Below are 10,000 nucleotides of genomic sequence, written 5' to 3'. Positions count from 1 at the left end.
GGTCATGTGATCAGCATGTGTCACAGCTCCCAGACGGGGACGGTGGCCCTGCAGCTGGAGGACGGACAGAACAGGAAGTTCCTCTGGGGTCAGTCTATATTACTTCCTGGGTCACACTGTCACGACTTCCTGTGTCAAACCTGACTATCGTAAAGTGTGTTCAGACACCTTCCTGACCTCCATATGGTGTGTTCAGACACTGTCCTGACCTCCATATGGTGTGTTCAGACACCTTCCTGACCTCCATATGGTGTGTTCAGACACCTTCCTGACCTCCATATGGTGTGTTCAGACACTGTCCTGACCTCCATATGGTGTGTTCAGACACCTTCCTGACCTCCATATGGTGTGTTCAGACACCTTCCTGACCTCCATATGGTGTGTTCAGACACCTTCCTGACCTCCATATGGTGTGTTCAGACACCTTCCTGAGGTCCATACGGTGTGTTCAGACACCTTCTGACATCCTGTCTCTTCCAGACTCACCAGCGCCCTCTGTGGTGGAGTGGCAAGACTGCCAGGGCTGCAGAGTCAACTTCCCTGTCTCCTGTTCCCAGACTGCCCTGTGTCTCATCAGACATGAGGTAGACACACACACACACACACACACACACACCCCCCCTTTTAAAACACCCAAGGTACCTGTGCATGATGATGTCTGTGACCTGCTGCGTGTGTTTGTGTGACGTCCTCAGGAGCATCTGATGGGTTTGACTGACAGGTGTCACCTGTATGTGGGAGACACAGAGGTAGGGAGGAAACCCCATCATCATCATCATCATCATCACAGCTTCATCATTATCTCAGATTGTTTATTTATTTCCCTTAGTGACTCTCTCTCTCTATCTCTCCATCTCTCTCTCTCTCTCTCTCTCTCTCTGTTCTTCTTCTCCAGGTTGCCTCCAACGTCTCTTCCTTCCTGGTCTATGACGACTTCCTGCTGCTGACCACACACTCACACACCTGCCGCTGCCTGCGACTGAGCACGCTCACTGTCAAAGGTACACACACACACACACACACACATTAAACACACACACACACACACACACTTCTCTTCAGAGGCTGTTGACATAGTTGTGATAGAGTACATACCCCCACTATGCGTGACCTTTACCCCCTGACCCCCCCCAGGTCTGCAGGTGGCCCTGGGGTCAGACGGAGGTCAGAACGAGGAGACCCTCCGCAGGGTGGAGAGGGGCTCCCGGATCGTTACCGTGGTACCCCAGGACACCAGGCTCATCCTGCAGGTCGGATTAGAATCCAGGATCACACCAATCACAGACTAGCACAATCAATAGGACCTGTCATGTGTTGCATGTGTTATGGAGATTGAGGACTGTGTGTGTGTGTGTGTGTGTGTGTGCGCGTGTGTTTAATGTGTGTGTGTGTCTGCAGATGCCTCGCGGTAACCTGGAGACCATCCATCATCGAGCGTTGGTATTGGCTCAGCTCAGGAAGTGGCTGGACAGGTGAGCTGGTGACAGGTGGAGAGGATGTTAAGATATCATACACACACACACACACACACACACCACATGACCGTGTCTGTGTCCTTCTGTGTCTCAGCCTGAGGTTCAGAGAGGCGTTTGAGTGCATGAGGAAGCTGAGGATCAACCTCAACCTCATCTACGACCACAGCCCCAAGGTGGGTGATTCCTGACCTCAGCTTGACCTCACTGTGACCCCTGACCTGAGCTTGACCCCACTGTGACCCCTGACCCCACTGTGACCCCCCTGACCTGAGCTTGACCTCACTGTGACCCCCCTGACCTTAGCGTGACCCCCTGACCTTAGCCTGACCTCACTGTGACCCCCCTGACCTGAGTTTCACCTCACTGTGACCCCCTGACCTGAACGTGACCTCGCTGTGACCCCTGACCTGAGCGTGACCTCACTGTGACCCCTGACCTGAGCTTGACCTCACTGTGACCCCTGACCTGAGCGTGACCTCACTGTGACCCCTGACCTGAGCGTGACCTCACTGTGACCCCTGACCTGGAACTGATATTCAATAGAATTTAGATTCAGATTATTGACTAAAAATGCATTTTGTATAAATATGACTGAGATGGAGAGGGAAGGAATACATGACTCTTCATCATCCTCTTCCTCTTCTTCTACCTCCTCTTCCTCCTTCTTCTCCTCTTCCTCTTCCTCCTCCTCTCCCTCAGGTCTTCCTAGAGAACATTGAGATGTTCCTCAACCAGCTGGACTCCATCAGCCACATCAACCTCTTCCTCACCGAGCTCAAGTAACAACTTCCTGTCTCGCCTTTCATTCCACCACCAGAGCAGTAACATTCCTGTTAATTTGGCCGGGCTGTGTCCACGCCGCCCTCTGGCTGTCTGTCTGTGTAACTACGCCAAGCCAGTTCCTATAGTAGACAGATTAAATGGACTTTAACATCAGGAGAATTCAGTATTTTTCTTAAACAGAGTTTGTAAGCTGGCTGTATGTTGTCACGTCCCCAGAGAGGAGGACACCACAACCACCATGTACCCCCGTCCAACCCCCGCCGCGACCCAGCCTGCCCCAGGGGCTGCTAGGAAGAAGGTGGACATAGTGTGTGACGCTCTGAGGAGCTCCATGGAAACGCTGGACCCTCACAAGTGAGAGATGTCTCCTTATGGACTGGTATTATTCTGTAGGAGGATGAAATCACATTTAATTAGTTTCTCTCTCTCTGTCTCTCACTCTGTCTCTCTCTCTGTCTGTCTGTCTGTCTCTCCCCCCCCTCCCTCCCTCCCTCCCTCCAGGTACTGTCTGTCTATCCTGACGTCTCACGTGAAGAAGACGGTTCCAGAGCTGGAGGTGGCCCTGCAGAAGGTCCACGAGCTACGAGGTAACACACACACACAAACACACACACACACACACACACACAAACACAAAGACGTACACACACATTTCAGATATCTTAGTTACAGGTGTAACTTTACATGACCCTGTGTGTGTGTGTGTGTGTGTGTGTGTAGTGAACCCCCCCAGCGCGGCCAGTGGTGTGGATGCAGAGGAGGCTCTGAAGTACCTGATGTTCCTGGTGAACGTGACAGAGCTGTACGACCACTCCCTCGGAACCTACGACTTTGACCTGGTCCTCATGGTGGCAGAACGCTCCCAGAAGGTCTAGAACCTTCTAGAACAGAACCTTACTGAATAGAACCTTCTAGAAAAGAACGTTCTAGAATAGAACCTTACTAAATAGAATGGAATGTCCCTGAATTTATTGATATTGATATGGAATGTGACCTCGGGGGTTAATGAGGTCAGTCTAACCCCCCCCCCCCCCCTCCCCAGGACCCTAAAGAGTACCTGCCCTTCCTGAACATGCTGAAGACCCTGGAGATCAACTACCAGCGCTACACCATTGACAAGCACCTGAAGAGATACAGCAAGGCTCTGCAGCACCTCAGCAAGGCTGGTGAGACACACACACACACACACACACTTCTATGTCTATAAGAACTTTACTAACCTGAGTTGTGGTGTGCGTGTGTGTGTGTCAGGTGAGGAACATTTCACGGAGGCCCTGAACCTGGTGAAGGACCAGAGGCTTTACAACGAGGCCCTGGGCCTCTACCCCTCAGACAGCCTCCAGTATAAGGTACTTAAATGTTCTAAGAGTATTAAACTATTCAAGTATGAAATGATAGCTAGGTATCATAATTTCAAACATATTTAACATGATTTTTTATCAGAATTTATAGTAGTTATTGACATGTCTCCTACCTCTCTATACCTAACCTCTGACCTCTGACCCCCAGGCCCTGAGCTGTGCCTATGCTGAGCACCTGGTGGAGCACCAACAGGCGGAGCAGGCGGGGCTGTTGCTGTGGCGATGCGGCGAGACGGCGCAGGCGCTCCAGGCGTTTGTGGGCGGGGCTAGCTGGAGACACGCCCTCTGCGTGGCGGAGCAGATCCCCCTCCCCCCTGACCAGCTGGCGCTGCTGGCCCGAGACCTGGCAGGTACCTGGTAACCCTACTGGGCCTAGAACCTAGAACCCTACTGTATAAATCTGTATGACCAGCTACTGGGCCTAGAACCTAGAACCCTACTGTATACATCTGTATGACCAGCTACTGGGCCTAGAACCCTACTATAAAAGCAGTGGGCTAGATTCTGTCTTAGGCCTGTAGATTGTAATGCAACAGAGGTTGTGGGGTAGATAGTCCAGTCAAGGCCCAGTCGTCCCATTAGAACTATAGAGGTGTGATCATCTACCAGAACCAGGTTCTCTTCCTGGCCATGTGACCTAACCAGGAAGCTGTTAACGGTGCGTCTCCTCCCTGCAGAGAAGATGGTGGAGCTGAGGAGATTCCCCGAGGCGGCCCTGCTGCTCGAGCAGTACGCCAAGGTAACCTAGAGGCCACCAGGGGAGGCTGGGGGAGGTGGAAATCGGAGGATAGGTTCATTGTAATGCATGGAACGGAATAAGGAATGGTATCGAACACGTTCCATTCTATGCATTACAATGAGCCCGTCCTCCGATTTCTACCTCCACCAGCCTCCCCTGTATTCTACATATCTCGTCACGTTTCTGCCTCAACCACTAAAGCTACTGATGGTCGTTGATGTTGTTGTAGCAACCCACTGTACTAAGAGTTCTTTGTGAGGTATTAAAGTCTGTCTGTCTGTCTGTCTGTTTGCGTGTTCCTTAGGACTGTGAGGAGGCCATCTCAGCGCTGATCACAGGTGCAGTCTGGGAAGAGGCTCTCCGACTGGTCAGTAGACATGATGGCCGCCACCACACCACCCTCTACTGAAAAATAAAAGACTGTTGATTACTCTTAATGCTGTAAATAATGTCCTCCATGGAGGATGATAAACCTTTGTGCTATTTTTTATATGTATATATTATATTATGTCTTCCCCCCTGTCTGTCCCAGGTGTACATGTACAAGAGGCAAGACATCATTGAAACCAACCTCAAACCAGCTCTTCTGGAAGGTAAACACTTCTGCTGAAGCAACGTCATCAGGATGGCCTTGACAGTAGTTCAGTCAGCTCACTGATGTCGGTTTAATCAGTATTTAATGAAAGTTAAGTTAAGTTTGGCCTAATTGGATGGCTCTGTTCTGTATTTTATGTTGTTTAAGATTAAACAACATAAAATACAAAATAACGTATGGCAAGGAACCCATAACTTATCAAATCCTGTGTGTGTGTGTGTGTGTGTGTCTCTGTGTCTGTGTGTGTGTGTAGCGTGCAGCAGCCAGCTGTCCTTCCTGGAGGCTCAGAGGGCGTTGTTCTGCCGTCATAAAGGTCGTCTGGCTGTGGTCAGGGAGCTGAAGGAGAAGGCCAGGCTGGAGCTGCTGGGTAGGTTACCATGGTTACTGGGGTCACAGGGTATGTTCCCATGACTACTGGGTATGTTACCGTGGTTACTGGGTATGTTACCATGACTACGGCTGTGTGAATGGTGGTTGTAAATGTTCAGAGAGTCAATGAAGGTTTGTCCATGTTATTCCCCCCCCCCCCCCCCCCCCCCCCCACACAGATGAGGAGGGGCCAGACTGTCCAGAGGCGGAGCTCTACTCTGAGGCCAGCAGTGTGACAGGAAGTCACGCCAGCTCCAAGTACTCCCACAGCAACTCACGCATCTCCTCGTAAGACCCCCCCCCCCATATCAACCCCCATGGCCCTGAACCCCCCCACCACCCCTCATACAGGACCCTCCCCCACGCCACCCCACCCCATCCCCACTGACCCCTCCCTCTCTCCTGTAGGAGGTCTTCTAAGAACCGGAGGAAGGCGGAGAGGAAGAAGCTGAGTCTGAAGGAAGGCAGCGTCTTAGAGGACACAGCTCTGCTCCACGCCCTGGCTGAGATCATCACCTCCCTGGACAAGATGAGAGGTGGAATCTCTTTCTTTTATCTTTCTTTCATTCCCTCTCTTCTCTTCTCGGTCTCTGCCTGGATCTGTCTTCTCTCTCTATCTGTGTCCCTCCATCCCCATTCTCAACCCCCCTCTCTCTCTCTCTCTCTCTCAGAGGAGGTACACAGCCTGCTGAAGGCTCTGGTGCTGTTCCAGTTTGACGGACAGGCGGCGAAGCTGCAGCTGGCCTATGGGGAGGCTCTCCAGCTGATGGAGGCGGGCCTTCCAGAGGTGTGGCATGAAGGCCTTCAGCAGAAACAGGCTCCGGTGAGACACATACACGCACGCGCGCGCACACACACACACACACACACACACGCACACACACTCTTTGACATCCCTCTGTGTGTGTGTGTGTGTGTGTGTGTGTGTGTGTGTGTGTGTGTGTGTGTGTGTGTGTCTCTCTCTCTCCAGGTCACGGGTCCTAACTCCACGGCCAACAGTATCATGGCCTCCTACCAGCAGCAGAGACCCCCGGGACCCCAACCTGGTACGTTACACTACACTAGGGGAGGCAGAACACCAGGGGTGGGTGGGGGAGGTAGAACACCAGGGGCGGGTAGGGGAGGTAGAACACCAGGGGAGGCTGGCAGAGGTAGAAATCGGAGGACGGGCTCATTGTAATGAATGGAACGGAGTATTATAATGAGCCCGCCTGATTTCTACCTCCGCCAGCCTCCAGCCTCCCCCGGTCGCCAGTACCAGCAACTCAGTCAACTTCTAAAATCTGTCCTTTCTTCTCCTTGTGACACTGTCCCCCCTCTCAGAGGTGGAGACCCCCCCGGCCCCCGAGATGAGGAGCAGCGTCACGTGGAGGGTCCTTTTGCTCCAGTAGATTTGTGTGTCGCTGCTTTTTCTTTTTTTAACTGTAAAACTATTATCTTATCATCCATGTATCAATAAAGATGAATATAAAGGATTTCTTGTCATTCTAAATCTTTTTTTTTTAACTCGCTTTTAATCTTTTTTTATTGTTGTTTTTTTACTGACTATGCTTTTGTTTTACTTTTTATTTATCTATTATTATTATTATTATTATGTGACCAACTCATGAACAGCTGTAGGCCTAATTGCAGCATACACTAATCTTTAGTTTAACAGATGGAGGTAAAATGTTATTTCTATTCTCAGATGATGAAATGGACAGACAGGAGTCAGTCTGTGGTTAAAAGTAGCTCATTTCATTATTTCCATCTTCCTGTGTTCTTACTCGTCCACAGAAGTAACATTTATAACATTTATAACATTTATAACGTCGCTTTTAGAAACAATGTCGGTAAACGCCGGAAGCTCCCTTCTCCTCGTAGTCCTTCCTCCGCATCCAGAGGGACTGGAAGGAGGACAGCGAGGCGAGGATGGAGCCTCCGACCCACACAGCGTTCCTCCTCTCCGGGGACGCCACCACCGTGGCCCCACCGCCCGGCACCATGGAGTCCAGTTCATTCTGCAATCGCTCCGGGAAACCGCGGAACATGGTGGATCCTCCGCAAACCAGAATGTTCTGAAGGATCTCCGTCTTCAGCTTGATGTCACATCTGTTGAGACAGTTCATAACCGCGATGTGGAGGCCCGGCTGGCGGGAACCGAGGAGGCCGGGCTGGAACAGCGCCTCCGGACAGAGGAACCGCTCCTTCTCCAACGAGACGGACCTCCCGTCTGGGAGTTTGTACTCCACCACGTCGCTCTGGATGTGAGACAGCTCCTTCTCCACGTCCGCGGCCACGTAGCAACACGTGGCTTTGATATCATTCAATCGATCACACGGAACGCTTTTCCCGGCCTCGGTCAGTAACTTCTGGAGGTGCAGGTCGAGGCTGCGGCCCCCGTACTCGGCGCGGCAGGTGTACACGGGCAGGTAGACGCCGTCGTCGATGGGGACCACGTAGGTGTATCCCTGGCCGCTCTCCACGACCAGACCGCTGGTTCTACCGTACGAGTACATGGACAGGACCGCCTGGTTCTCGATGAACATTGCCGGGCTGCCGAACCTCTCGAACATGACCTCGGCGAGCTTCTCCCGGTTGGTGGTGGGGCTGAGCGGGGGGTCGCTCAGCAGCACCGCGTGCTCCGCGCTGGGGACCCCCAACGCCCGGTACGTGTGTTCCCACAGCTTCTCCATGGCGTCCCATTCCGTTATGATGCCATTGTGGACCGGGCGGACGTGTAGAAGGTCCGGTTGGTCCGACAGTTCGCTCCCCACGAAGCCGCGCTTGTAGTCCAACGGTCCCGGGCGCGTAACACCGACAACACTGGGGATGACGCACAAGGGCTCCTCGTCCCCGGCGAATCCGGCTTTAAGGTAGCCGGTACCGACATCGATGACCACCGGCCGGGTGGACTTCACAAGCACGTCCGGGCTCGGCTCCGCTACCTCCTGGGCGTGTGTCGGTGGTTTGGGTGAGCGGGGCGGTTTGTTGGGTTTAGACCGGGAGGTGTGGTTCGTTTTGGCGGACTTCTTCTTCTGGCTGTCGTCGACCCGGATCAACTGGGCGACTTTTGCGGGACCTGCTCTGGGAAGGATGGGACCCACAAATTCGTTAGAATCGTCGTTCTCCATATTTTTACCTCATTTCACAATTTACTGAGCTGCTGACTGAACATCTCCATCTGTAATCAGGTTCTCACCTCTGTGACGTGACTTCTACAATACTTCCAGAATCTATTACGTCGTTTGGAACTGGTTCTAGATCAGTCTGCAAACTGAAATAATAACAACGTATTTATTTTGTATAGCGCCACATTGCATGGAAAGAAGAATAGAGATGGAGAAATAGAAAGTAAAACAAAAGCACAGTCAGGAACAACACTAAAAATAATTAAACATTAAAAGATGGAAATTAAATGTCGTTCAGCTGAATACAGTTGATGGTCAAAGAAAGAAGATCAGAATTCACCTGGTCAAATATCTTTAATGTCCCAGACAAGAAATATTACATAAAATGGGTGAACTCAGTCAAACACAGACGGTTTATTGTTGCGGTACGACAATAATTCATGCATTTCACATTTAGGAACAGCAACACGCATGAGAGTACGAGTATCCTGATCTCACTGAACGACAAATCAACACAGACCAATGGCAGCCCTTTATATTTCTCGCCAGGAAATGAAGAAAACAAAGTAAAGACAAACTAAACGACAGTTGATGCACCAGAGAAAACGTATCCAACCAGATGTTCTTGAAAAAACAAAACAATAAAAAAAATATTTACAAAAACATATTTGGGATTAAAAAAAGAATCATGTCTAATGCCTGCCCCCCCCCCCCCTCTCCCTCCCCCTCCCCCTCATCCCTCCCTCCCAGACTCTTTCAGGTGGGGTGCAGAGGCCATCCAACACCAACATGTTCTTATTAAAACTATCTGAGGTCAGAACAGAGGTGTGTGTTGTGTGTGTGTGTGTGAGCGCCTCGCCGTAGTGAGAGTAGGTGGAGGGGGTATGCTATTGGACAGAGGGGGCAGGCAGGCTGATGGCTATTGGCTCAGGGCTTCCACAGCTTCAGGAGGCCGTCCTCGCTGTAGGTGGAGATGAGGTTCTGGTGGGGGTGGTGGGCAATGCCGATCACATCCTTCTCATGGACCTGGAGGGAGGGAGGGAGGGAGGGAGGGTGTGTGTGTGACAAGAGGATACACAGTCATTAGATCAGTCTTCTAAATTGACACCAAGACAGTCGTAAAAAAACAAACATATCATGAATAATGAACAGCCAGACTTGTTATCGTTTAGACAAGTTCCAACCAGGGCTGTGCTGAAGGGAGAGGTCAGAGGTTAAAGGTCACAGTAGCGGAGGGGGGGGTCGTACCGTCAGGGTTCTCTCCAGCTTGCCGGTGACCGTGCTGAAGCAGTAGAGCACGAAGTCCTCCCCCACGCAGTAGATCCACTCTCCTCTAGGAGACAGGGTACAGCACACAAAGTCTCCCCCCTCTCTCTTACCAGAACTGAAACTCCTCACGATCTGGGGGGGGGGGAGGAGGGAGGAAGGGGGAGAGATGGAGGGGGGGGGGGAGAGAGACAAAGAGGTTAGAACAGGGTGCCATGGTCTGAGGATGAATCTCAAGTCTTTCCTTGTTTCCTCGTCTCCTCTCCTCTCCTCCTTCTCAAAAGAGATTGGAGGAGACGATC

General features: G+C 51.5%; 3 protein-coding genes across 3 annotated transcripts in view; 1 reads left to right on the top strand and 2 right to left on the bottom strand.

The window, feature by feature from the left end:
- The window catches only part of elp1 (elongator acetyltransferase complex subunit 1), an 11,657-nt gene extending 4,860 nt beyond the window's left edge, over nucleotides 1-6,797 (top strand). Inside the window, exons 14-36 of the mRNA XM_083685844.1 lie at nucleotides 1-88; nucleotides 481-584; nucleotides 696-749; nucleotides 896-1,001; nucleotides 1,135-1,250; nucleotides 1,399-1,472; nucleotides 1,570-1,648; nucleotides 2,175-2,254; nucleotides 2,475-2,612; nucleotides 2,760-2,845; nucleotides 2,979-3,127; nucleotides 3,301-3,424; nucleotides 3,510-3,607; nucleotides 3,768-3,969; nucleotides 4,297-4,358; nucleotides 4,663-4,725; nucleotides 4,891-4,951; nucleotides 5,207-5,320; nucleotides 5,502-5,610; nucleotides 5,731-5,858; nucleotides 5,994-6,145; nucleotides 6,293-6,368; nucleotides 6,646-6,797. The exon at nucleotides 1-88 is cut by the window's left edge and continues 19 nt beyond it. Of these exons, the coding sequence (XP_083541970.1) occupies nucleotides 1-88; nucleotides 481-584; nucleotides 696-749; nucleotides 896-1,001; nucleotides 1,135-1,250; nucleotides 1,399-1,472; nucleotides 1,570-1,648; nucleotides 2,175-2,254; nucleotides 2,475-2,612; nucleotides 2,760-2,845; nucleotides 2,979-3,127; nucleotides 3,301-3,424; nucleotides 3,510-3,607; nucleotides 3,768-3,969; nucleotides 4,297-4,358; nucleotides 4,663-4,725; nucleotides 4,891-4,951; nucleotides 5,207-5,320; nucleotides 5,502-5,610; nucleotides 5,731-5,858; nucleotides 5,994-6,145; nucleotides 6,293-6,368; nucleotides 6,646-6,713 (2,331 nt within the window). The 3' untranslated portion in view covers nucleotides 6,714-6,797. The remainder of the gene's footprint in view (nucleotides 89-480; nucleotides 585-695; nucleotides 750-895; nucleotides 1,002-1,134; nucleotides 1,251-1,398; nucleotides 1,473-1,569; nucleotides 1,649-2,174; nucleotides 2,255-2,474; nucleotides 2,613-2,759; nucleotides 2,846-2,978; nucleotides 3,128-3,300; nucleotides 3,425-3,509; nucleotides 3,608-3,767; nucleotides 3,970-4,296; nucleotides 4,359-4,662; nucleotides 4,726-4,890; nucleotides 4,952-5,206; nucleotides 5,321-5,501; nucleotides 5,611-5,730; nucleotides 5,859-5,993; nucleotides 6,146-6,292; nucleotides 6,369-6,645) is intronic.
- Nucleotides 6,798-7,139: 342 nt separating this feature from the next.
- Nucleotides 7,140-8,435, bottom strand: LOC310816592 (actin-5-like; the record flags this gene model as incomplete). Its single annotated transcript, XM_083686844.1, has 1 exon — nucleotides 7,140-8,435. The coding sequence occupies one exon, from the start codon at nucleotides 8,433-8,435 to the stop codon at nucleotides 7,140-7,142; it is 1,296 nt and encodes a 431-aa protein (XP_083542970.1).
- Nucleotides 8,436-8,767: 332 nt separating this feature from the next.
- Nucleotides 8,768-10,000, bottom strand: part of smu1a (SMU1 DNA replication regulator and spliceosomal factor a) — a gene marked incomplete at its 5' end in the record, with an annotated part of 13,238 nt that continues 12,005 nt past the window's right edge. Inside the window, 2 exons of the mRNA XM_083686843.1 lie at nucleotides 8,768-9,458; nucleotides 9,681-9,833. Of these exons, the coding sequence (XP_083542969.1) occupies nucleotides 9,360-9,458; nucleotides 9,681-9,833 (252 nt within the window). The 3' untranslated portion in view covers nucleotides 8,768-9,359. The remainder of the gene's footprint in view (nucleotides 9,459-9,680; nucleotides 9,834-10,000) is intronic.

Source organism: Argentina silus (assembly GCF_951799395.1).
Source record: "Argentina silus genome assembly, chromosome: 15".
Taxonomy (NCBI): domain Eukaryota; kingdom Metazoa; phylum Chordata; class Actinopteri; order Argentiniformes; family Argentinidae; genus Argentina; species Argentina silus.
This window is presented reverse-complemented; position numbering and strand designations above follow the sequence as displayed.